The 27,977-nt window shown below is 38.3% G+C and overlaps 1 protein-coding gene across 1 annotated transcript; it reads right to left on the bottom strand.

Moving 5' to 3' along the window:
- Positions 1 to 29: 29 nt before the first annotated feature.
- LOC128066723 (serine/threonine-protein phosphatase 2A regulatory subunit B'' subunit gamma) lies at positions 30 to 27,949 on the bottom strand. Its single transcript, XM_052659820.1, has 13 exons — positions 27,723 to 27,949; positions 21,423 to 21,550; positions 18,015 to 18,119; positions 16,974 to 17,086; positions 16,470 to 16,567; positions 15,561 to 15,631; positions 9,455 to 9,587; positions 8,195 to 8,250; positions 8,042 to 8,117; positions 6,625 to 6,761; positions 4,241 to 4,378; positions 2,095 to 2,154; positions 30 to 320 (listed from the first exon to the last, which is right to left on the bottom strand). The coding sequence occupies exons 1-13, from the start codon at positions 27,778 to 27,780 to the stop codon at positions 132 to 134; spliced, it is 1,362 nt and encodes a 453-aa protein (XP_052515780.1). The 5' UTR covers positions 27,781 to 27,949; the 3' UTR covers positions 30 to 131.
- Between the last annotated feature and the right edge of the window lie 28 nt (positions 27,950 to 27,977).

Raw genomic sequence — 27,977 nt, 5'->3', positions numbered from 1 at the left:
ATAACCAGATTTGCTGTGTTCTGTAGGCATATGAAGTATTTTATTTAGACCGTTTCTAAGGATTCTGTGTCAAAAGATTTACATGCAGCATTCAAGATTACTTTAATGAATACAGTCTAGTCTTTGAGAGATCATGTATCATCAAGGTCTGTAGAGTTTTCATTATCATTTGCAACAAGCGCTTCTCTATTCTCATAAGTCCAAAAGCCATTCAGATCAATTAGAATAGTGGTGACTGTGTCTCCTTGATTACTGTTGATTAAATCCTGGAGAGAGATTTTCAAAGGATCCTTTGGTTTTACCATGTCAAAGATTTCATCCTGCAAGACAGGAAGAAAAAATACAATGAAATTTGCTATCTGATTCATTTAATTTCTATCACACAGTGATCTAAAATTTAGGGCTAGCACTTGAGCTTATATAAAATTTTTTTGTTCTAGTTTTTCCTTTTTCATTTAATAGGCAATCCATCTGTTTTCTATATACACAGAATTTTAGTGGAAGATTCCTTAGGTAGAGGCATACCCTTGAGGATATTTTGATTTCAGTTCCAGACCACCGCAATAAAGTGAATATTTCAATAAAGCAACTCATGTGAATTTTTTTGTTTCCTAGTGCATTACAAAGGTTTATCTTTACACTGTAGTCTCTTAAGTGTACAACAGCATTATATGTAATAAAATGTACATACCTTAATTAAAGAATATTGCTTAAAATGCAAACTATCGTTTGAGCCTTCAACAAGTTGTAATCTTTTTGCAATAGTAATGTCAAACATCAGAGATCAACATATAGCTAATAATAATAACAATGAATGCTGTGAGAATTACCAAAATGTGAAATAGAGATAATGTTGTTGGAAAAATGGTACCAATAGACTTGCTTGACTAGGGTTGCCACAGACCTTCAATTTATTAAAAACAATTTTTTTAAAGGTATGCCTGTATGTTTCTTATAAAGAAAGTGAAGCTCAGTTAAAGCTACATAGCTAATTAGTGGCAAAACTATCTAATGTAGTGTTCTTTGTATATGTGGTAATTACTTATATCTCTATTTTCTTCTAATTAGGGGTAAAGCAGGGCCTTGATTTAATGCAGACTTGGCTCAAAGTAAAAACTTAAATGCTTTAGAGCCAAGACATGGACAAAACTTCATTTCCAATAATAATGTCAATGTCTTACTCTGGACCTGGAATGGATAGGGGGAATATTAAAGAATTAGTCTTCCACAATGACACTAAATGGTGATAAAAACAACTAGAACAGATGGAAGAACCTTTTCTATATTATTAAGTGCACTATAAGATTACTTATGGGGTATCAGTATATGTTTTCTAATCTGTTTATATTAAAATCACTCAATGTATTTAGTAGTATTTAAATTACATTTTTAAAGATTAGAACAATTCAGGTAAATGTATGACTTTTTAATCTGGTGTGTATGTGAAATTTCCCTTTCCACATTGGTGGCCGTATAAAATGACTTGTTTTTAAATTGCCAGTTGCATAGTTTCAGATTTGTCTCATTTATATTAAACCGACATAGCCTTTTATTATATTTGGTTAAAATGGGATGGGTTATTTTATTACATTACTTCACCTGAACCAGTACTGGATGCCCCTATGTGTTTTACAGCTGATGAAGGTCTGATTACTAAAATGTTAAGTAGTGACATGTGTTTCAAATAGTAGTGGTTTTCATACAGTAAGATTGATGTCTCCTTAAATAATACCAAAGCAAGCAAGCCCTCTGAAGGAGTGGACTAAAAACGTGCCTGAACCTAAAGTTTGCCCCAGTTCAGTTTATGGTGGAACAGACTGCCAAAAGATACAGGCTATACTGATTCTTTTAATTTTCAATCTGAACGAATGCTTCCAGTGAGAACACAAGACTGACAACATTAAAATGTTCAACTGTGTAAATCATTAGTCCCATCATTGTCTCAGTTGCTAATGACTTCAGTATTAATTCAGAACAAATAACTGCAAATACTTGGTTCAGTATACCATAAGTTGCTTTCAGGTAAAAACTTCATTTAATACAAACGATTATCTGCTGTAAATTAAAATTACATAAATTAAAGAAAAAAGTAACCTTGACATCTTGAAATGAAACAGGATCCTGTCCATGGATTTTCATTAGTTCTTGTATGGCCTGTATTTAATAGAAATAAATCCTTAAACAAAAAATATAAAATACACAACATTCCCTGTCCTGTTCCCATGGCCCCCTTTCTAGTTCTGTTTCCTATCCTATCAGACCATAAGTCTCATTGTTTTAACCATCCTTGCCAATTTTCTCAAATTCCTTGACCTTGCTTTAAATCTGTTGAGCAAAACCTAAACACTGGATTGGTGTAGTCATCAACTTTTCTAGACCTACACATGGAGAACTTCATAAGGAAAGTATACAAGAGTACAGATTACTATTATGTAAGATTACTATTATGTAAGAATGGTCTCCAACCCCAGACAGGCCTTACAACGTGGCCTTGCATTTGTGTTATGATCTGCTCCTCCCATTTTCCAGGAACGCTGTTCACACCTTCACCATTCTTTAAGGCACCCAGTCTACCACCTCCCCTCCCACCCTATACTTCATATTCTTGACAGAAAAACCTCCCTCAAATTATTTTATGAACTTTAACAAAAAAAAAGTCTGAAGAAACTGCGGTGATCCAGTTGGACTAACAAATATTTTAGGTGGGAGTCATTCACTGGAAAATGTGAAAGCTTAAAATTCTTGGGAAATAATCAGTGAAGTCTGTTTTGAGTGCCACTCTGTAGTGCCACTGATCCCAGTGTGCACAGGGCATCTCTGCAGCATACGGGAATCTGAGTACACTCTCATCTACTGGGGCAGCAGACGTGGATGAAGTGATCTAGAGTGCATATGCGGGCCTAGCTTCATCGCTGGGATACTGATGCACAAAGGCTTTACACACAGCCAGGCTCGGTACCAGTAACTTTACCTTGGCCCATACAACCAAGTCTAAAACAAATGTATAAAATATTTTCAGTGTATTTAATAAATAAAATATCATAAGAGTAGAAGATACTATAAAGAAATAGTTGTGAAAAGGGACTGAGTAGTTTGAAAGATATATTTACTGTGTTTTCCTAAAACTGAATTTTCATTTAATAGGTCTGCTTAAAGCAGGGGCATACCTATGATAGGTGGTACAGATTCTCAGATTAGTCATGGATATAAGTCCATGTGGCATTCAGTTTTTAAAAAATGCATCCTCATGCTGGATGTAATTTATCCTTATAATAAGATGTAGTCATGACTACCTAGAAAATCATAATTTCTTGTATTCCCTTTAAGGGAATTTAACATGAAATTATTAACTATATACTCTGAAACTTAGAAATCAGACAAAGTTATTTTAGGAATATCACAAAATTTTTAAATGGAAAAAAAAAACCTTCCAGGGGAAAATGGTTTACAACAAAAATGTGAAAATGTCCATTTTTACCGTTTTAAAAAAATGTAAAAAAAAAAATGTCTTCTTACCATTGATCTTCCATATAAAAACCAGATGGTCTTCTGAAAACTAGCTATGTGGCAGTGGAGTGGAATAGGACTGTACAAAACCATTCCATCAAGTAGAAAAGCCACCATTCAAACTGAGGAATGATTTATCTTAAAAGGATGGACATTCCTACATTTACACCTGCTACAGCTGAATGCTTATCAGATACAATCAAATTCCACTTCAGAGCTCATCATGCTATTCTCTGAGACTACCTATGGCACAGAATAAGTATTTCAGCAAATCTGTTTCACACTGAAATATGAATTCTAGCCAACATTTAAATTTATATTTGTTATAGCATAGCAACTAAAAGAATCTACAACTACCAGGCTGGCAAAACTTCTGTGGAAAGGAGTTCCCTTTTCTGAATGTGTCATATTTCTATAGAATTTTACATACTAGTTTTTGATCACCAAAAGCACAGACTTTCTCAGGCATGTTTTTATCTCCACTGGTTAATAAGCCTGACATGTATTTACACACTTCTAAAGTACCTTACAACTAATCAAATCAGCACTGATTTAGCCCATTTATATTTTCAAAAATAGAAAAAAACTAAAACTAGACTTGATTTCCTTCTGAAATCTGTTATATAAATCCTTTTGCTAAATTTAAACACCCCAAGTTAGATAAAATTGTCCCTTAGAAGGTAATTTAAACCAAACTGTATAACAAAGGTACACTTACACAAATGAGACTTACCCTAAAGAAATAATTAAGGGAAAAGACATTCAGATACCCTTTGTTCTCAATGTCAAGTAACTTAAAAATATACTGCAGAGCTGCAGGTTCTTTGCGGTTTTCTAATGCAAGAACAAAATCCAGGTAGGTCTTATAGTCCTAAAGAAAAGAAAATGATGATCATTAGAATCCTTATTTGTAATTTGTAATTAACTTTTCAAATGAATGTCTGATGATTGGAGGCTATTTTATAATCAAAGATGGCAATTTTTTAATATGAAATGCAAAATTCATACTTAACTATACTTAGTGTTGGTTTCTAGGAATTCTATACACTGCAGTTAACCTGTACAGACAGTTTTTGGGGGCACAGCTCATTTTCTTATGAGATTTGCTGTGTTAAATCATAATTTTCATTTATCAGGCTTTTGAAATGGACAGGAGAGTGACAGCTATTGTATATGGCCACTAAATTTACATTTTCAGTTCAGTGTGGTCGTATGAAATACTGCTTTGAAATTTTAATTCAGATGATTTCCAATAAGTCATCTTCAGAGTGCCAGATATTCTACAGTGATCTGACACTGTTCTCATCCAAAAGGGAGCAAACGAATACAAATGAAGCCTAAAAAGACATGAAGAGAACAGAAAGCTTTTTCTATGAGAAAGGCGTAGTCACACATTACTTTTTTTGCATGGTTAAAAGAAGTAAAGTACTTCAGAGATTTTCACTTGGGAAAAAAATGTTTATAATCTTGGAAAGGATTTTTTTAGGCTAAGATTAAGAATTCTTTTCTGATAAACTCTATGTATAAGAGCTAGAGGTGCAGCCTTATCATGGTCTAAACTCCACGCCTAATGGTAGCTTCTGATTTTCTTTATTCATCACGTCATTAGTATACGCCAAGCTGCTCACTGTTTAGGCAGCTGTGGGAATCATGAAGCAGTTTCTGTGCCTTTTCCCTCTTTTTCTTTGGCAGTTGGTTAACAATGGATTCATTTAGAAAACTGTTATTGAAGCTAAATGATAAAACCTAAAACCCTGATTCTCTGCTGACAGTAGGACTATTTCTTAAGCATCATTGGTTTGAAAAAGCTATCAGATCCTTAACACATATTTTTAATAGCAAGAATGGAGACTTAAAAATGCTATTTAGAATTTTCTTCTCAAGTATATATTTTGAATTGTGATAAAAGGACAGGCGCATGTTAGCGAATCTTTAGCTACTAAGGTAGTCACTTAGAATAATACAACCTGATTCTTAGATTTAAATCATGGCATATATGGTACTATATCTGACCTGGTAACTCAGTGAGTGAACCATCTATATGAAAATAGTCAATAGTATGTACATGTTTTTCAGATTTTTATTTTTTTTACTAGCCTACAACATTCCTCTACAGTAGTTGTACCAACAATGAAATGAACAAAACAGTAAAAATTTCTATTTGTCCTGAGTGCATAAGGGAAGTAATGTTTTTAAGCAAATTTACCTTAAGATCAAAGGCTCCGAATCTCAAACAATTTGATCAGTTCATACTTCTTAAGATACTGTTATACACTGACAGAAAATACTGCTATATCACATCAAGAAAAAGGCTTTTGTGATTAAATATGGACAGAGGACCTAAACATGCATTTTTCTGAAGAAGATATCAGATGGCCAACAGGCACATGAAAAGATGCTCAATATCACCAGTCATTAGGGAAACACAAATCAAAATTACAATGAGATCACCTCACACTGTTCAGAATGGCTACCATCAAAAAGTACTAACAACTTCCCTGGCAGTCCAGTGGTTCAGACTTGGCACTTCCACTGCAGAGGGCATGGGTTCAATCCCACTAAGACCCCGCATGCAAAGACAAAAAACCAAATAAAAGATAACTAAAGTGTTCAAGGATGTGGAGAAAAGGGAACCCTCATGCGCTGTTGGTGGGAATGCAAACTGGTCCAGCACAATGGAAAACAGTATGGAGGTTCCTCAAAAAATTAAAGATAGAACTATATGATCCAACAATTCTATTCTTGGATGTTTATGTGAAGAAAATGGAAACAGTAATTTGGAAAGGTATGCACCCCAGTGTTCACAGCAGAAATACTTACATAAGCCAGGATATGGAAGCAACCTAAGTATCCATCGACAGATAAGTGGATAAAGATGACATGGTATATATACAATGGAATACTACTCAGCCATAAAAAGAATGAAATCTTCACACAGGGAATATAGTCATATTTTGCTATAACTTTGGTATGTAATCTATAAAAATATTGAATCACTATGGTGTATACATGAAACTAATGTAACATTGTAAGTCAACTATATTTCTATTTTAAAAAAAGGGCTTTGGAAATTGTGGGAGTCTAAATTTTCAAAACTCAAGAGGTTTAAACTACTACCATTTCTCCATCATAAGTGAGACACTCCTGGAAAACACGGTCTAAGAAGACATTGGTCATGGTTGCTGTTCCATAGCGGGAGAGCTCTTCTTTACTGAGCATGCCATTGTGATCCTTATCAAGATTCAAATACTGGCCTTGGGAAGAAAGACAATAAAAAGACACTTATGACCAAAACAAACAAAAAGTTATTTTTATTGGTTAATATTTTGATCTTTAAACTAATTTTGTAACAGTCAAGGTAGTCACCTACTATTCCTTTAATCTCTATCAGAACAATGTTAAGCCAGAAACCAGTCAAAGAAAATTCACGATGCCTTTATGCTGTGTCACTTACATTATTTGTTTTCAGTTTGCAACCTTTTAGAACTTTCCTAGGATTCTAAATTAGATGGAGGTAGGGGGTCAACTCGGAGAAGGCAATGGCAACCCATTCCAGTACTCTTGCCTGGAAAATCCCATGGGCAGAGGAGCCTGGTGGGCTGCAGTCCATGGGGTCGTGAAGACTCGGACACGACTGAACGAATTCACTTTCACTTTTCACTTTCATGCATTGGAGAAGGAAATGGCAACCCACTCCAGTGTTCTTGCCTGGAGAATTCCAGGGACGGGGGAGCCTGATGGGCTCCTGTCTGTGGGGTCGCACAGAGTTGGACACGACTGAACCGACTTAGCAGCAGCAGCAGCAGTGGGTCAACCAACATAAAGCACTGGAATGCTGGCATTTGAAAGCAGAGGTCAAGGTTGCCAAAACAAGCCAGAAGATCACTCAATAGAACAGTGTAACAGATTAATGAAATTCAAGAAAAAAGCAAACTAGGTCCAAAGACATCCTTCTGTGGACCCTGAGAGCAGCATTTTATCACAGTGCAAGATCATAGGTGATGTTCATATTAATGTTCCTGAGTCAACAATAGTCAAACCACATTCCTTATTTATATTAAAGTGCTGCTGCTACTACGGCTGCTAAGTCACTTCAGTTGTGTCCGACTCTGTGCGACCCCATAGATGGCAGCCCACCAGGCTCCCTCGTCCCTGGGATTCTCCAGGCAAGAACACTGGAGTGGGTTGCCATTTCCTTCTCCAATGCATGAAAGTGAAAAGTGAAAGTGAAGTTGCTCAGTTGTGTCCGACTCTTCACGACCCCATGGACCACAGCCTACCAGGCTCCTCTGTCCATGGGATTTTCCAGGCAAGAGTACTGGAGTGGGTTGCCATGCTCTCCTCCAGGGGATCTTCCCAACCCAGGATTCGAACCCAGGTCTCATGCATTGCAGGTGGATTCTTTACTGCCTGAGCCACCAGGGACGCCCTAAGGTAATCAGGCTATGTTTAAAACTGTCCTTTGAATAGAAGTTAACGAAACATTTACTGAGGAACAGATAATTCAAATTTTAGCATTATGATAAGAACATACCATACACCCTTAGGGCAGAAGGAGCAGAAAACCAATTTGTTTCTTGACTCTCCTTGGATAGTTCCTCATCCCTTAACTAGATGAACATAGAGACATAATTAGAAGATAGCAACTATCAAGTGATAGAATTAAGTAATTTAAAAACATACTTACCTCCAATAAATCATCTAGGAAGCTGCATGCTAAAATATCTTGAATTTTTATCTTCCCTTTAAAGAAGAGAAACACAATTACTTAATTTTAAAAACAAGAGCAACTCAATTTTACAAAAAAGGTTGTTTTAGAAGAGCAATCACACAATTGGTATTTTAAAGCTTCCTAGCTCTCATGTTCCAAAGTCCTTACTATATATTGATATTAAAAGGGGAAATCTGCAGGGAATAGTTAATAAAATCTCATATAGATATGTCTACCTATATACCACCAAATATATATCCAGTTGATAAATTCCAAAATTACATTGATACAAGATTCCAAAAAAAGTTAATTTTTTTTTGTGGTTATGGATATGATACTGTTAGTAGTCAAATAAAGAGACTGTCTCCATTTTCCTTTGGAGGTTCTGGAATAGAAAACAATATAAAGCACGGTTAAGAGTAGAGAGCTGGGATTTAAATACCATTTCTAGACATGCAATCTATCTAAGTCTCAGCTGCTTTACACATAAAATGTGGATAATAATACCTTCTTTATGGAGTTTGAGAAGGAAATGAAAGAATCTATGTAAACTGCTTAGCACAATACTCGGTACATAATAAACAGTCAAAACTGTTGGCTATTATTATTTTGTAAATTTCAAAGGGAAAAGATGTGTATGTCTTTAACAAAGGCATTTAAAAAAGACTGACAGCTACCCCATACTGTGATGGATTCACACAGCTGCCACTTTCAAGGACCTAAAAGAACCAAGGACTTTGGTTTGGGCCTTCTGTTCCTTTCTCTGTCCCAGTCTAGCAGGTTAGAACAGTTGATAGAGTGTGCTGTTAAAACACGAGGCAAAATTTACAAATCTGATCTTCATATAGGATGGTTAACTTGAGAATGAGAAAAATACATTATGGCTAAATGGTCCTCCTATCTCCCAATTCATATTTTTCATCAAAAAGAATAACTCTCCAGTATATTACCCATTAGGGCTAGCAAATATATCAATACCTGGCTTCTTTAAACTGGAAAGAACCATAGGTCACCTAGTTGATACTTCATTTTAAAGACAAATTGTAAATGGTTACGTGACATGCCCACTGTCACATAGCTGATGGTGGTTGGTGCAAGTAAATCAAAAGATCTATATATCAAAATATTTATATATCAGTGGGAATGACATGTTAGGAAAATTAATTACATTTTAAAGACTTATCTCTAGTTACTGAGATTTAGAAAATGTCTAAGTGAGACAAGATTTTCTTTTACCTGTTCTTAGAGGGTCTAAAAAGAAGAAGAACTTCCTAACTGCTGTACAAACATAAAAGGAGTAAAAAGATTTTTCCAGCCCATCTAACTGTGGCAAAGTAGGGATAAGTTCCAATATGTAGTTTTCTAAATCCTGAAAGAACAAAATACAATTTTATAGTGTTAAATGCCTGATCTTGATTTTTCATTAGACACTAAAATACAATTTCAGTCCGAAAATTATTCAGCATTGAAAATATAATAATGAAATAAATTTATAACTGTATTAGTGCTGAAGTTATTTTATATATCCCATTTATTTACATCTTAATATATTTTTGAATAGGTAACACATTCTACATAGTTCCAAAGACAAAAGAAACCAAAAAGTATTCATTGAAAAGTTTTCTTCTCACCTATTTCTTTTCCGCAGAGGTAACCTACATTATCAGTTTTTGATATATGTCCAAAGATAACCGATGCACATCTAAGCTAATACATATACATGTATATTTCTTTTCCTTTTTCACCAGGATGTAGCAGCATACCATGAAAATTCTTCTCTATCTTCCTTTATCACTTAGCAATATACTTTGTGGGCTTCCCAGGTGGCTCAGAGGTTAAAGCATCTGCCTGCAATGCGGGAGGCCTGGGTTCGATCCCTGGGTCAGGAAGACCCCCTGGAGAAGGAAATGGCAACCCACTCCAGTATTCTTGCCTGGAGAATCCCATGTAGGCTACAGTCCACAGGGTCGCAAAGTCAGACACGACTGAGCGACTTCACTTTCACTTTCTTTTTCACTTTCAATATACTTTGCAGTCATTCCATTTTGGCTCTTGAAGAACTTCTACTCTTTAAAATACAGCTGTCTATTATTTCACTGTATGAATGTACCATAATCTATTGAACCAGTCTTCTACTAATGGACATCTACACTGTTTATAATATTTTGCGACACTAAAATCCTATAGGCAATACACTGGCAGACCAATGGTTAGGGCTCCATGCTTCCACTGCAAGGCATACAGGTTGGATTCCCTAGTCAGAGAACTAAGATTCCACATGCCACTCAGCATGGCCAAAAAAGAAAAAAATAACATACTATAGGGGCCAAGGTAATTTTTCACTCATAGATACTATGGGAGAATATAGGACATAACTTCTGTAAGTTGAAGTGCTGGGTCAAAAGCATGTGCACATTTATAATTTTGATAGACATCAGCAAACTTCACACTTCCCCAGGAAGGACATATTGATTTCACACTACCACCAGCATTGTGAAGGCTTTATCAACAGCTTCCAAATTATGCCCCAGAAGTGATACACTAAACTCTAGGAAACACAGCGACATCTATTGGATACTGCACAACATATCACCATGGGCTAGAGCTATGAATTCAAGGTCATTCACATTTCAATCACATTAGATTGAAATTTAGTCCTTTTGATAACATCTATTCTTGCTCAGACGGTAAAGAATCTGCCCGCAGTGTGTGAGACCTGGGTTTAATCCCTGGGTCGGGAAGATTCCCTGGAGAAGGGAATGACAATCCGCTCCAGTATTCTTGCCTGCTACATCTCATAGGGCGAGGAGTCTGGCGGGCTATAGTCCATGGGGTCGCAAAGAATTGGACATGTCTGAGCTACTTTCCCTTGACTCCATTTCATCCTTGCAAAGCTAGGTTTTGGCGGTTGCTGTGATAAAGCAAGTATCGTGAAAATTAGTGTGGCAAAGGAATCAAGGATGACCGTGTCCGACCCAGGGCCGAGTAACTGTACAGTGCCAGCTAAAACTAATGGTTACTGGGCTTCCTTGGTGGCTCTTGGAGAAGGAAATGGCAATCCACCTCAGTATTCTTGCCTGGAGAATTCCCTGGACAGGGGAGCCTGGTGGGCTATGGTCCATGGGCTCACAAAGAGTCGGACATGACTGAGCACACAGCACTGGAGGTAAAGAATCCGCCTGCCAATGCAGGAGACACAGATTCAGTCCCTGGGTCAGGAAGATCTCCTGGAGAAGGAAATGGCAAGCCACTCCAGTATTCTTGCCTGGGAAATCCCATGGACAGAAAAGTCTGGTGGGGTATAGTAGGGGTCGCAACACAGTCACACACAACGTAGTGACTAAACAACAAAAACAACTGGTTAATAAATGGAGTTGTTAGGTATTTCTTTTGGCCATTTTTCTATGGAAAAAATTACTGAGACAATAAGGGTACCTCAGTGAACTGGAAAAGTTTGGGAACTCATGGTCTATTTTACATTCCTTCATTAAAGTCATTATCAAACTTTTTGATCTTTGACAATCTGATAGGTAAAAAATGATATTTTAGTGTAGATCTATTTGGCATTTCTCTCATATAAAGTGAGGTTAACATTTTTTCCCTGTGATTAAGAAGCATTTGTATTTACTTTCTGCAAACTATTTATATCCTTTGCCCAGTTTTTACTGGGTTAACAGCCATTTTATTCTTGATTTCCAGGAGCTTTTTATCCACTAGAGTAATTGGTCATTTGTCTGTGAATAAGTTGCAGATATTTTTCTTGGCTTACTGTTTTCTTTTCTGTTTTTAAAAGTCTTTATTGAATTTGTTACAATATTGTTTCTGCTGTATGTTGTCTTCTTGACTGCTAGGCATGTAGGATCTTAGCTCCCAGACCACTTCCCCAACCACCACAGATCAAACCTGCACCCCATGCACTGGAAGGCAAGGTCTTAACCATGGGACTGCCAGGGAAGTCCCAGCTTCTTGTTTTTACTTTGTTTATGATGGTCTTTGCTTTACAGATTTTTTAAAAAATTAGCTGAACTTGTTTTTTAGACTTTTCAGCTTTGTCATATTCAGAAAAGCTTTCCCTATTCCAAGATTATATATTTAAATATCTCTCATGGTTTCTTATATTTTACAATTTTGTTACTTTTGCTTTATCCCTCCTGATATATAATGTTTCTACTTCCTCTGAGATACTTTATAATCTAAGTTGTATAACCAATGGCATCTCATACATGGTGAGCCCAAAACTGGACTCTTATCATCCCCAACCCTAGTCCTCACCTATTTCCCCCTCTTCCACTATTTATTCAAAGTAAAAAATTTAAACTTGGTTCCTACCAAGGCCCCTACGCTTTACCTCCAACATCTAATCCAGCAGCAAATTTTTGCTGTTGTTGGGGTGTGTGTGTCCAAAATAAACACTAAATTGATCTATTACTGGGTTCTTCACAGACATCATACTGATTTGGGCCACTATCATCTCTCACCTGGACAACTACAGTAGTTTCCTAATTGTTCATTGACTCCAGGCTCCTTACAATTCATTCTCCACACATCCAGTGATCTTTTGAAATGTAAACCAGGGAGTACCCTGGTGGTCTAGTGGTTAAGACTCTGCACTTCCACTGCAGGGGCCATGGGTTTGATCCTTGGTAAGGAGACTAAGATTCCACAGGTCGAGCAGCATGGCCAAAAAAAACCCCCCAAATTAAAAATGTAAACCAGGGAGTTCACTGATGGTCTAGTAGTTAGGAGTCTGGACTTTTACTGCTGTGGCCTGGGTTCAATCCCTGGTTGAGGAACTGAGATTTACATGCTTTGTGGCCAATAAATAAACAAATACAATGTAAACCATATCTGACAGAGTCAGCTTAAAAGTTCTCTTGGCTTCCTATTAGTCTCAAAATAAAACCCACACTCCCTACCATGCCCTAATACAAGTGGCCCTGCCTACTTCTCCAACTTCCCCTTCTGTCAACTCTGGTGCTGTGCTGTGCTTAGTCGCTCAGTCATGTCCAACTCTGTGACCCCGTGGACTGTAGCCCACCAGACTCTTCTGTCCAGGGGGATTCTCCAGGCAAGAATACTGAAGTGTGTTGCCATGCCCTCCTTCAGGGGACCTTCCTAACCCAGGGATCGAACCCAGGTCTCCCATTTTGCAGGCAGATTCTTCACTGTCTGAGCCACCAGGGAAGCCCAAGAATACTGGAGTGGGTAGCCTATCCCTTCTCCAGGGGATCTTCTGACCCAGGAATCGAACTGGGGTCTCCTGCTTTGCAGGTGGATTCTTTACCAGCTGAACTACCAGGGAAGCCCCTTGTCACTCTAACCCTTGCTCATATGCTCTAGACACACTGGCTTCCTTCTGCTTCTAAAACAGATCAGGTTTAACTGTGCCTTGGGGACACTGAACTTGCTATTCCCTTTGTATTACATTTTCAAAAGGCTGGTTCTTTCTCATCCTTCACGGCTAAAACTCAGTCACTAGTTCAAAGAGGCACCTTTCATCTTATCTAAAATAGTTTCGCAACCCCAGTCATACTCTTTCCTATGACCCTATTTTTTCCCTAGAACTTGTCACTCTTTGAAATCATATTGCAGATAATTTAGTGTCTGGCTCCTCACTCTGTTAGGAAAAAAGCACCTTATTATACATAAGGGTAAGGCTTGGCGATGTACCTAGCATAAATTAAGTGTTTGGTAATTGCTTATTTAAGATTTAATAGTTGAATGAAAGTTTGCCTATACTACTCAAATTACAGATGTCGGCGCTGGAAATCACTATCTTTTAAATAAGGGAGACACAAAGTCTGGTTTCAAAAGGCAAAGCACCAAGGTTAGGAGAGAGGTTTTTTTCCTTTGAGAGAAGTGTTTCCTTTCATTGACAGAAGGGAAGATTATTCCCTTTTAAACACAACTATAGAGATACACTGTTGCTTTTTCCTCCCTTCTCCCCATCCCTTTTAAAATTTTTGTTTCCATTCATGGCAAGAGGCAAAAAGAGATGTTTGTTTTGTAAACCAACTAATGGCTGACAAGAATCCTCAGAGCTATAAAAGTATTCCAATATCTAAACCAGAATTGAAAGAGACACATGTACCCCAATGTTCATCGCAGCACTGATTATAATAGCCAGGACATGGAAACAACCTAGATGTCCATCAGCAGATGAATGGATAAGAAAGCTGTCGATTATACAGAGTGAAGTAAGCCAGAAAGAAAAACACCAATACAGTATACTAACACATATATATGGAATTTAGAAAGATGGCAGTGACGACCCTGTATGCAAGACAGGAAAAAGACGCAGCTGTCTATAACGGACTTTTGGACTCAGAGGGAGAGGGAGAGGGTGGGATGATATGGGAGAATGGCATTCTATCATGTATACTATCATGTAAGAATTGAATCGCTAGTCTATGTCTGACGCAGGATACAGCATGCTTGGGGCTGGTGCATGGGGATGACCCACAGAGATGTTATGGGGAGGGAGGTGGGAGGGGGGTTCATGTTTGGGAACACATGTAAGAATTAAAGATTTTAAAATTAAAAAAAAAAAAAAAAAAGAAAACTCTGCTACACAAAAAAAAAAAAAAAAAAAGTATTCCAATATCTGACCTGAATAAGTATCAACAAAGAGTTAATATATCTTCTTTGCTATAGAGAGATGGATAGAACCAAGAACCTTTTATTGTCAAGTCGATCTGAACCTTAAAGGACAAGAACAGTACTGTGGCCCTAGAAAGGTTAAGTGTAAATGTTCAGTATGAGCTAACAGATTCTATCTATATAAATCTGGATAAAACAGAGTGCAACAAATTATAACAGGAAACAAACTATAACAGGGAATCTGCATTTCTTTAAATCTTATATTTGAACATATACCTAAGTGATTAATTATCTTGGTTCATATTTATGCATAACTCCATTCCTGTTTTATATATATTTGGGAAAAAATTCTGAGCTGAAAAGAAACATGTCCATATAATTAAAATAGTTACACTTACAAGAAAAATAATGATTTGTATCATGAGGCTGTAATATAATTCTTTGCTGATAACCCGGCTTAATTACATTAGTATATGTGTGTAAGTGTGTGTGTCTGTGCATGCTCAATTGCTCAGTCATGTCCAACTCTTCACAACCACCTAATGGGTAATAAATATCCTCTTGGTAACTGACCTTATGACCCAAACCTACAGGTAGGAATATAGTCACATTATTTTTCTTATATTTCTTAAAAAAGGAAAAACTCCTTGCCCTTACATTATCTGTAATCTCAACATCCAGTGATAACTATTATTTAGCATTTTGGTATCTAGAGTAATTATGAAAGTAGGTTAATACTTACAGATTCCCGAAGATACCCTTGTCCAGCAACATCATATAAACTGAGCCCTATTCTTGTTTGATGAAGCCAAACTGACAGTAAACGGGAGAAAATGAAATATAATTATTAAGATCTAGCCTTTGGTATATATATGCATAAAAGGAGATAAAGAGAGATTAGAAGGACAAGCTAATTTAATAACTCCATAAACATATATTTTCTCACATATACTATTCATTAATCCAAAAACTGTTTGAAATAAATATACCATAGAATTAACTACAGATATCAACAATTCTACCATGCCTAAAGTGACAATAAAGTTGATGCCCTTGAGAATCCTGGTGTTCCACCAAAAAGGAGTATAAGTTATGCCTTCAATGAAGCAGATTTTATTCTACTGAGGTTAATTACTGCAACCAAATATCAGTTAAAGATGGTACACACAGAATTTGACAAGTCATTATGGAACTTATAGGAATCATAACAACTCCATGTTGTTTAATAAAAGCTCCTTGAGTATGCAGCTACAGTTTTGAGTTTGAAACTATCCTCTCAGGCAACTCAACCTGTAATATATTTGTGAAATGAAATGACCAGTGAATTAAAATATTTCAAATAACAATCCATTAAAATTCTTGGTTCAGCTTTTGATATATCTAGTTAGCTAGCATCTTCAGAAGAGTTTTTTTTTTTTTTAATAAACTTTTTTATAATAGTGAACCCAAATATATGGTAGCAAATTTCAGCTCTAGTAAGTTCCAGGAGAGAATCATAATAATAGGAAAACAAATCTTGGTCAAAAGACAAGAAATTCTGCTATTCAAATGTAATAAAAGAGATGTTTGACATGGAAGGGCTATTATAAAAGCAAAGACCCAAATTCTTGATTCTCAGATAGGAGCTGAAGCAAAATGAAAATGGAGTCACCTTTTCTCATGACATAATTAAAGAACTGCATGATGGAAATTCTTCCATAAGAATCTGTATGAAGGAGTTTAGCAAAGACTTTTGCTGTGAAAAATTGCCTAAGAAAAGAAAATAAATGTTAAATCATCTGCCAATATAATAAAAAAATGACTTCTATATGATTCAGCAGAAAATAGCATAAATTCAAACAACTAAAAATCAAAGTAGAGGGAAAAAAATCAAAGTGAGAACTATCAAAACTTAAAATACTAAGTCATACATCTTTAAATTCTATTGCCTTAAGAATGAGGGACTACAGTGTTGTAAATAAACTATATTATTTCTTTTAACAACTTTATACCAATGTAATAGTCTTGACTATAAATAATTTTATTAAACTTGATTAGTTTAATGAAAAGTTGACTTAAATGATCATATCATTGACTTAAATTTTCATTAACATTTATTTGATGCATTTAAAATGCTTAATGTAACATACTCTTACATTAATTATATTATTCTTACTTGCACTTCGGTCCAGCTTTTTCACCAACCTTTAAAAAATTTTCATAATTAATCATTGCTTCTTCTCCAATCATGGGTGGTGTCTGGTGCTTGTCCAGCAAAAACCATAAGTTCTTAGGAGAATTGCAAAATTTTAAGATATTTAAGATGTTATTATCAACAGAACAAAAAATTTTAAAAATAGTTTTAAAATGTGTTATTTCCATTAAAATGATAGACTACTGTCTATCACTGGGGCTTCCCTGATAGCTCAGTTGGCAAAGAATCCACCTGCAATGCAGGAGACCCCAGTTCAATTCCTGGGTCAGGAAGATCCACTGGAGAAGGGATCGGCTACCCACTCCAGTATTCTTGGGCTTCCCTTGTGGCTCAGCTGGTAAAGAATCCACCTGCAGTGTGGATTCCACCTGGGTCTGATCCCTGGGTTGGAAAGATCCCCTGGACAAGGGAAAGGCTACCCACACCAGTATTCTGGCCTGGAGAATTACATGGACTGTATAGTCCATGGGGTCACAAAGAGACGGACATGACTGAGCGACTTTCACTTTCACTGTAGGGTCAAACTGCAAGGGTTAAAATCCCAGCCCTGTCTTTAATCTTGGATGGTGGACTTCAGCTTCTTGTGTTTCAAATCTCATTTGTAAAGTAGGGATAACAGTCTCTACATCATACAGCTATATGGATAAAAGAGGAACTGTATATGAAAATTTTAGAACTTAGTAAGCACTCAATAAATGCTAGCTATTTTTATTATGTTATTAGTAATCAAAGGATAAAGAAGATGATATTGTTCTGAATATGACTCCCTACAATAGTGGTTCTCAACTTTGGCCTCACATTAAAATTACCTATGGACTTTAAAAAACAAGACAAAACTCTCCTTGGGACACATAAGCTTTGCAGTTGATTCTGGTGGGAATCATCACTTCAGAGCCTGTGCTTTCAGCCACTTGGCACTACTGTCTCCATTTAGGCGCCCTGGGATCCCACATGACACATGTAGTACAAATAGGAAACGGCCAAGAATTATTCCATTCTTACCTGTAATTCTTCATTATCCAATAGTTCCCTGCTTTTCCTTTGCAGAAAGACAGCTCTGGATTCTTCTCTTAATTTCTGTAGTAACACTTCATCTTCAGCTGGCAGCTAAAAATGCACTGCAGTTAATTTCTACACTTAAATTCTAGACCATTGGATTATGCAAAATGTATCACTTCATGGCAAATTGATGGGGGAACAATGGAAATAGTGACAGATTTTATTTTGGGGGGCTCCAAAATCACTGCAGACAGTGACTGCAGCCATGAAATTAAAAGATGCTTGCTCCTTGAAAGAAAAGCTATGACCAACCTAGACAGCATATTAAAAAGTAGAAACATTACTTTGCCAACAAAGGTCTGTCTAGCCAAACCTATGGTTTTTTCAGCAGTCAGGTATGGATGTGAGAGTTGGACTACAAAGAAAGCTGAGCGCCTAAGAACTGATGCTTTTGAACTGTGGTGTTGGAGAAGACTCTTGAGAGTCCCTTGGACTGAAAGGAGATCAAACCAGTCAACCCTAAAGGAAATCAGTCCCGAATATTCATTGGAAGGACTGATGCTGAAGCTGAAGCTCCAATACTTTGGCCACCTGATGTGAAGAAATGACTCACTGGAAAAGACCCTGATGCTGGGAAAGATTGAAGGCAGGAAGAGAAGGGGACAACAGAGGATGAGATGGTTGGATGGCGTCACTGACTTGACGGACGTGAGTTTGAGTAAGCTCCAGGAGTTGGTGATGGACAGGGAAGCCTGGCGTGCTTGCAGTCCATGGGGTCGCAAAAAGTCAGACACAATTGAGTGACTGAACTGAACTGATCTGGTCTAAAAAACTATATATGCAACTGTCTCAAAAGTACTTTTTGTATCTCAATTTTGCTTAACTTCAAGTCATCATTTATCTAAAAAGTTAACAAAAAGAGATCCACAGAGAATTCAGTGATCAGCAAGGCCAGTTCTGCCTGGAAAAAGCTAACCATCTAGCCCAAGTTTCTTTTTTGTGATCCAGAGTTTACTTAAATATAAACACATTTAGTATGTGTCCACAATATATCAAATATCACACACATTCTAATTTAATCCTACTAGCCCTGTGTGATGGATTTCATCACACTCAGTTTAGAGGTAAGGAAATCAAGGGCTGGATGACTATCAAGAATTCATATGCAATTAATCAGTCCCAGACCCAAGATTTAAATCTTCGGAGTTCCAGTCTATTTTAATTTTTTATGAGTTGTTTTCTTTGGTTCCTTGTTCCCCTATATCCTCATGTCCTAATGTTAATGACTTGCCCAAAGTTGTGCAACTAGAATAATAAAACATGCATCTGGGTCTTCTGACATCAGGGATTCAGTGTATTTTCTCTCTCCATCTCATTTCCATTACTGGGTAGTTAGGTTATCTCTCCCTTAAGCAGACTTCAATGCTACTTCCTAGTGACTGCTAGGAGTAAAGTACTGTGACAGATAATCAACGGAAGATAACCATCCCCAAACTAAATGTATCAGAATGTGTCATGCTTACTTTTCTTTATGACCCACCACTTTTTCTATTTTCTCAATGTAGCCCAAGTTTCACTTTATATTCATAGAACCATTCCCAGTGTAACCTTAGCCTGATACAGAATTAAATCAGGACTAGCTGAAGAGTGACTTTTAGCCAAGTATGCCTGGTGAGATTGGATCACCTTACTTCTCACAGATGGTCAAGCCAAAGTCTAACTAATTGGCCTCCAAGGCAGAGGTTCTGCTTATTGTGGTGATTTCCCTAAGCTGGGCTTTAAAATGACTCATCCCAACAACTTCAAATAATTTGCTTTGAGAATTTCTTCTTTCTTTTATGTATCTTTGCCCCATCAAATGTAGCTGTGTAATCCATAATCCAAATTCGGGGCTATGATTTTACTTTATTTCTAAGAACTGATGCCATCCTTTCCCATCAAAGAGGATGGAGAAGGAATAAGCATCAGGAGGTGAGGCTGGGGTTGAGATAGGAACTGTGTGCCAGTGGCTAGTCAACCAGCTAACCAGCCAAGGAGAGAAGTGGTGACCAAAGGTGACAGGTAGTTTCTCTGAAGCAGTGGAGTGGAAGGAGAAGAAGAAACCAGGGAAAGAACATCCCACAAGTCCACATCTGCAAACCAGCAACCATTTGGGATCTAGAAGAGGTCAGAGAAGAGACAGAAATAGGGGAAAAGGGGATTCCCTCAGGAACCACAAGGGGACAGCTGGTATTGGAAATACAGGAAAGTGGAGTCCTGGGAATGGAGTGATGTCAGCATCTGAGGGCTCCTTCTGGGTCAGTAAGATAACAATTTCACAATTCTGATTACATGAGATAATGAACATAAAATGTTCTGAAGTAGGTGGACACTCAATAAATGTCAATTCCCTTCCCACTCCCTCAGACTACAAAAAATTCTCAGTTGTCTAACTGCCTTTGATTAAGAAAGTATGAAATGCAAAAAAGCAAAAAGAAAAGTATGTATGCTGTGACCTCTTTTTTGTTAAACACACACATATAAAAATCTTTGTTTATGTCTCTGGCATTAGCTGCTTTTCCACAACAAACATGGATTAGTCTCATAATTTTTCAAAGGCTGGGAGACACAGTATTACAAAAAAGTTTGCAGTAAAATGATTCAAATGAAAAAAGTTTGTACTTGAAGAAATAAGTTAAAATTATCTGGATAATCCACTTATATCAATACCTCACTTACCTTAATGGAAGTAAAACATAATATTTACTTTCTTTGCAAATAATGTTATAATTAATTGAGTTTAGAAGGCAATAAGTTTAAGAGACATTCAGCTAAAATTCCAAAGTTAACTTTATGATGGTAGCTACACTTTCCACAATACTAAATAGGTCTTATTGTTTTCAGTAGCCTTCGACTTTAGCTGTAAATAGCTTTCTGAAAGTCTTACTGTTTTATCTATAAGGCTCTTCAAAGCCTTCTTTTACCATTTTGGCACAAAGAAACATATAATTAAGTATAGCTCTTAAAGTTTTCCATTCTCAATCTATTTTTCAGTTTAGCCTTGAGCAAAACATTTTACACCATATGAGTAAAAGACAAAGTTAAAAATTATGACCAACCAAGTAAATCTAAGTCTTATAGAAAGCCTGACAACAGAACCCAATAGAATACCACAACTAATATCCATAATAAAAATTAGGAAGAAAGAACTTAAAAAAAGTGGCAAGCAACAACTTTGTGTTCTTATACCAATTTTTATGAAAAACTAAGATTTAACCAGGTCAAAATTAATAAGGTCAACTATAATAAAACAATATACAAAATTTAAAATATAATCAATTTATCTGTTTATAAAATAAAAGATTTTTATCCCATTAAAAAATTATACTTAATTTATAAACTCTGCAAGACATTTGCTTAGATATCACTTACCCTGTAATAAAACCGAGGAATGGTCTTATAGAATTCGTTTGTGTTTTTTCTACCTCCTTTCCATTCTGAGTAATACTTGGTAAATAAATCCATTTCTTCATCTTTTAACTCTTGTTCACTTTTTTTTTCTGGTAACAAAACAGATTAAGGAGGGAAAGAACTTTTAAAATCAGACAACATTTTTTTCAAGACATCTATATACTATGCTCTAATTATGGCACAAAAAAGGCCTTCACAATTGTGTTTAGATACTAAGCATCTATTAACTTTCTTAAAATACCAAGAATCACTATCTTCCACTGAAATAGCCTCTTCTACATCTTCAACAAGTTCTCAGATGCTCCTACTTCTTCTTATCACTGTACTTGCTCTTCCTCAAGTCACTGCCTCTCTTATAGACCTGACATGTTCTAATTCATTTAATCAAAAGTACTCACTGAGCACATACAACTCAGTATCAAACAAAATATCCAATCAAAAATTGGGCAGAAGATCTAAATAGACATTTCTCCAAAGAAGACATACAGATGGCCAACAGGCACACGAAAAGATGCTCAACACTGCTACTTATTAGAAAAGTGCAAGTCAAAATTACAATGAGATCTCACTTCACATCAGTTCGAATGGCCATCATCAAAAAGGCCACAAATAATAAAAGCTGGAGAGGGTGTTGAGAGAAGGGAACCCTCCAGTACTGGTGATGGGAATTTAAACTGATAGCCACTATGGAGAACAGTATTAAGGTTCGTTACAAAACTAAAAATAGAGTTACCATATGATCTAGCAATCCCAGTTCAGTTCAGTTCAGTCGCTCAGTCGTGTCCGACTCTCTGCGACCCCATGAATCACAGCACGCCAGGCCTCCCTGTCTATCATCAACTCCCGGAGTTCACTCAGACTCACGTCCATTGAGTCTGTGATGCCATCCAGCCATTTCATCCTGGGTCGTCCCCTTCTCCTCCCGCCCCCAATCCCTCCCAGCATCTGAGTCTTTTCCAAGGAGTCAACTCTTCCCATGAGGTGGCCAAAGTACTGGAGTTTCAGCTCCAGCATCATTCCTTCCAAAGAAATCCCAGGGCTGATCTCCTTCAGAATGGACTGGGTGGATCTCCTTGCAGTCCAAGGGACTCTCAAGAGTCTTCTCCAACACCACAGTTCAAAAGCATCAATTCTTCGGCGCTCAGCCTTCTTCACAGTCCAACTCTCACATCCATACATGACCACAGGAAAAACCATAGCCTTGACTAGACGGACCTTAGTCGGCAAAGTAATGTCTCTGCTTTTGAATATACTATCTAGGTTGGTCATAACTTTTCTTCCAAGGAGTAAGTGTCTTTTAATTTCATGGCTGCAGTCACCACCTGCAGTGATTTTGGAGCCCAAAAAAATAAAGTCTGACACTGTTTCTACTGATTCCCCATCTATTTCCCATGAAGTGATGGGACCGGAGACCATGATCTTCATTTTCTGAATGTTGAGCTTTAAGCCAACTTTTTCACTCTCATCTTTCACTTTCATCAAGAGGCTTTTTCGCTCCTCTTCACTCTCTGCCAAAAGGGTGGTGTCATCTGCATATCTGAGGTTATTGATATTTCTCCCGGCAATCTTGATTCCAGCTTGTGTTTCTTCTAGTCCAGCGTTTCTCATGATGTACTCTGCATAGAAGTTAAATAAGCAGGGTGACAATATACAGCTTTGACGTACTCCTTTTCCTATTTGGAACCAGTCTGTTGTTCCATGTCCAGTTCTAACTGTTGCTTCCTGACCTGCACACAGATTTCTCAAGAGGCAGGTCAGGTGGTCTGGTATTCCCATCTCTCAGAATTTTCCACAGTTTATTGTTATCCACACAGTCAAAGGCTTTGGCATAGTCAATAAAGCAGAAATAGATGTTTTTCTGGAACTCTCTTGCCTTTTCCATGATCCAGCGGATGTTGGCAATTTGATCTCTGGTTCCTCTGCCTTTTCTAATACCAGCTTGAACATCAGGAAGTTCACGGTTCACGTATTGCTGAAGCCTGGCTTGGAGAATTTTGAGCATTACTTTACTAGCATGTGAGATGAGTGCAATTGTGCGGTAGTTTGAGCATTCTTTTGCATTGCCTTTCTTTGGAATTGGAATGAAAACTGACCTTTTCCAGTCCTGTGGCCACTGCCCACTCCTGTATATATATCTTAAGGTAACTATAATTTGAAAAGATACATGCACTCTATAGTTCACTGCAGCCCTATTTACAATAGGCAAGACATGGAAGCAACCCAGATGTCCATCGACATATGAAAAGCTAAATATGTGGTGTGCGTGTGTGTGTATATACATATACACATACATACATACAATGGAATATTACTTAGTCATAAGGATGAAATAATGACATCTACAACAATAAGGATAGACTTAGAGACTATCATAAGTCAGAGAAAAATAAATATCATCAGTTCAGTTCAGTTGCTCACTCGTGTCCGATTCTTTGTGACCCCATGAACTGCAGTATGCCAGGCCTCCCTCTCCATCACCAACTCCCAGAGTCCACCCAAACCCATGTCCATTGTGTTGGTGATGCCATCCAACCATCTCATCCTCTGTCGTCCCCTTCTCCTCTTGCCCTCAATGTTTCCCAGCATCAGAGTCTCTTCAAATGAGTCAGCTCTCCGCATCAGGTGGCCAAAGTATTGGAGTTTCAGCTTCAACATCAGTCCCTCCAATGAACACCCAGGACTGATCTCCTTTAGGGTGGACTGGTTGGATCTCCTTGCAGTCCAAGGGACTCTCAAGAGTCTTCTCCAACACCACAGTTCAAAAGCATCAATTCTTCTGCACTCAGCTTTCTTTATAGTCCAACTCTCACATCCATACATGACCACTGGGAAAACCACAGCCTTGACTAGACAGACCTTTGTTGGCAAAGTAATGTCTCTGCTTTTTAATATGCTGTCTAGGTAGGTCATAACTTTCCTTCCAAGGAGCAAGCATCTTTTAATTTCATGGCTGCAATCACCATCTGCAGTGATTTTGGAGCCCAGGAAAATAAAGTCAGCCACTGCTTCCACTGTTTTCCCATCTATTTGCCATGAAGTGATCGGACCAGATGCCATGATCTTAGTGTTCTGAATGTTGAGTTTTAAGCCAACTTTTTCACTCTCTTCTTTCACTTTCATCAAGAGAATCTTTAGTTCCTCTCCACTTTCTGCCATAAGGGTTGTGTCACCTGCATATCTGAGGTTATTGACATTTTTCCTGGCAATCTTGATTCCAGCTTGTGCTTCCTCCAGCCCAATGTTTCTCATGATATACTCTGCATATAAGTTAAATAAGCAGGTGACAATATACAGCCTTGACGTACTCCTTTTCTTATTTGGAACCAGTCTGTTGTTCCATGTCCTGTTCTAACTGTTGCTTCATGATCTGTATACAGGTTTCTCAAGAGGCAGGTCACGTGGTCTGGTATTCCCATCTCAGAATTTTCCACAGTTGATTGGGATCCACACAGTCAAAGGCTTTGGCATAGTCAATAAAGCAGAAGTAGATGTTTTTCTGGAACTCTCTTGCTTTTTCGATGATCCAGCAGATGTTGGCAATTTGATCTCTGGTTCCTCTGCCTTTTCTAAAACCAGCTTGAACATCTGGAAGTTCACAGTTCATCTATTGCTGAAGTCTGGCTTGGAGAATTTTGAGCATTATTTTACTAGTGTGTGAGATGAGTGCAATTGTGCAGTAGTTTGAGCATTCTTTGGCATTGCCTTTCTTTGGGATTGGAATGAAAACTACCTTTTCCAGTCCTGTGGCCACTGCTGAGTTTTCCAAACTTGTTGACATATTGAGTGCAGCACTTTCACAGCCATCATCTTTTAGAATTTGAAATAGCTCAATTGGAATTCCATCGCTTCCACTAGCTTTGCTCGTAGTGATACTTCCTAAGGCCTGCCAGACATCATACTATCTCTCTTATATGTGGAATATTTTAAAAATAGATACAAATAAACTTATTTACAAAACAGAAAGACACAGACATAGGAAACAAACTTATGGTTACCAAAACCTCGCTGCACTTCAACCTCACTGAGATCTTTGATTCTATGATTTATTTTCTCAAAAGTTTTCCCTCTTCCTGGTCTCACTTCCTTCTCAATATGCCTGTAGTTCTTTTCCTGAAACTCTTCTGCCAGCATTTCTCCTATATCTGGATTTGCCTTTTTTTTAATAACTGTGTTGGAGAAAACTGCCAAACTATGTAAACATTTGGTCCCACAAATTTATTTCATGGTAGTTAGTAACTCAGCCTCTCAAAACCACCAAAACATATTTTATTTGCCCTTGAGGTCCTCTTGCTTATTCCTCTTGGTGACTGACTGTTCCAAACTTTCACTGCATTTCTCAAACCTGCTCTGTTCACCCTCAACAGATGAGAATCCCGCTCATTTCACCAACAACTGAGTATACTGGGCATGCCTGGGTCCTCAGTCGCTTCATCTGTGTCTGACTCTTTGTGACCCCACGAACTGCAGCATGCCAGGCTCCCCTGTCCTTCATTATCTCCCAGAGTTTGCTCAAACTCATGTCCATTGAATTGGTGATGTCATCCAACCATCTCATCCTCTGTCACCCCCTTCTCCTGCTTTCAATCTTTCCCAGCATCTGAGTCTTTTCCAATGAGTCTACTCCTTGCATGAGGTGGGCAAAGTATTGGAGCTTCAGCTTCAGCATTAGTCCTTCCAATGAACATTCAGGGTTGATTTCCTTACCTCACTACTTTCCTTCACCTTACTACTCTTTTTCTAATTCCTTATTTCCAATTCAGTAAGTGGTACTACGATCAACTGAGCCCAAATCCCAAGAGTCACTCTTATTCTGCTACTGCTGCTAAGTTGCTTCAGTCGTGTCCGACTCTGTGCGACCCCACAGACGGCAGCCCACCAGGCTCCACCGTCCCTGGGATTCTCCAGGCAAGAACACTGGAGTGGGTTGCCATTTCCTTCTCCAATGCATGAAAGCGAAAAGTGAAAGTGAAGTCGCTCAGTCATGCCTGACTCTTAGCGACCCCATGGACCACAGCCTGCCAGGCTCCTCCATCCATGGGATTTTCCAGGCAAGAGTACTGGAGTGGGTTGCCATTGCCTTCTCTGCACTCTCATTCTACCATTCACCTATTCTAGGGATATACAAGTATATGTGTGAGTGGATGAGTGCATACACACATGCGTCTTTCCAGAGTCAGGGATACTGACTCTCACTGAGATAAAATTGAACAACAACAACAAAAATTGAAGAAGGTATACAGATATCCAAACAAAAGAGCATTCCAGACAAAAGAAACAGCCAGTGCCAAGGCACGAAAATGGGAGTATGCCTGGTGTATGCAGGGAAGGGGGAGGCGGCCAGTGAGCTGCAGCAGAAAGAGCCAGTGGGAATAGCAGATGAGGGAGAGCAGATAAAGAGTAGATAGGAAATACTGGAGGATTGGAGGTTTAGGAGGTGAGAGAAGGAACTGCCTTGGACTGTAGCAGAGTCAATGTCTAGGGACACATGAAAGAAGTGTAGCTGAATGACTGCAACATCTACTTTAGCTTCAGTTCAGTTCATTTCAGTCGCTCAGTCGTGTCCGACTCTTTGCGACCCCATAAATCGCAGCACGCCACGCCTCCCTGTCCATCCCCAACTCCCGGAGTTCACTCAGACTCACGCCCATCGAGTCAGTGATGCCATCCAGCCATCTCATCCTCTGTCGTCCCCTTCTCCTACCCTCAATCCCTCCCAGCATCAGAGTCTTTTCCAATGAGTCAACTCTTCGCATGAGGTGGCCAAAGTACTGGAGTTTCAGCTTTAACATCTAGTGGACATGAATTAAAAGTGAGACAATTCAGCTGCCCTGGATGGAGGTGTGGAATAGGAATGATAGATTTAACCAGACTGATTAACAAACAAGTGTGAAGTAGTGGGAAAGAGACAAGGAAAAACGGATTATGAAGTCTAAAATGGGCAAGGAGGGAAGTAAAAAGTGTGACAATAAAAAGGCGGTAAGAGCAACGGTAGGATCGAAGGGTTGTTGGCACCGAGACTTTGAATTATCCCTCACAAGTCGAGGTCAGGACCAAGCAAGTGATTGTCTAGGTAGCTTTTCATTCCTGCAAATCCCTTCCCAAAGAAGTGTAGGTCAAACCCCTCTGGATCGCTCAACCACATCCCAGGCAGCCTCTTTTGTCAGGAGAGGTTTTACCAAAGGTGCTGTTCCTCCCCATCCATCGTCCCACCCAGGTCCCTGGGGCCAGGATCTCTCAGCGGGCGGCTCCTCCCAAACTCACTGTTTGGACTGGTGCTGGGTGTCGCTAACCGCCGGCGAAGAATTTCTTTCCAGTCCATGGCTGATTCCGGCCCACCAGTTCCCGCATTTGCTGTTTACTAACCGCTCCACCCACTGCCAGCTCCGGCGTCAACGCCGCCCAGTCCCGTAAAAAGTCATGAAGGCCGCGTAACTGCCATCTTGGACGCGGGCGGAAGTGGGGTAAATCGATCCCAGAGGCCACTGCGGAGAATACCACGATCAGGCCAACGGTAGG

Source organism: Budorcas taxicolor, chromosome 21, assembly GCF_023091745.1.
Source record: "Budorcas taxicolor isolate Tak-1 chromosome 21, Takin1.1, whole genome shotgun sequence".
Classification (NCBI taxonomy): domain Eukaryota; kingdom Metazoa; phylum Chordata; class Mammalia; order Artiodactyla; family Bovidae; genus Budorcas; species Budorcas taxicolor.
Note: the sequence above shows the minus strand (reverse complement) of the source record. Positions and strands in the feature narration are given on the sequence as shown.

Coding starts and splice junctions, on each gene's coding strand:
- LOC128066723 (XM_052659820.1), bottom strand. CDS start 27,780: ATGGACTGGAAAGAAATTCTTCGCCGGCGGTTAGCGACACCCAGCACC. Junction 17,087..18,014: donor TGGATAATGAAGAATTACAG/GTAAGAATGGAA, acceptor AATTCTCCTAAG/AACTTATGGTTTTTGCTGGA. Junction 15,632..16,469: donor TAATTATGTCATGAGAAAAG/GTGACTCCATTT, acceptor GTTTACTGTCAG/TTTGGCTTCATCAAACAAGA.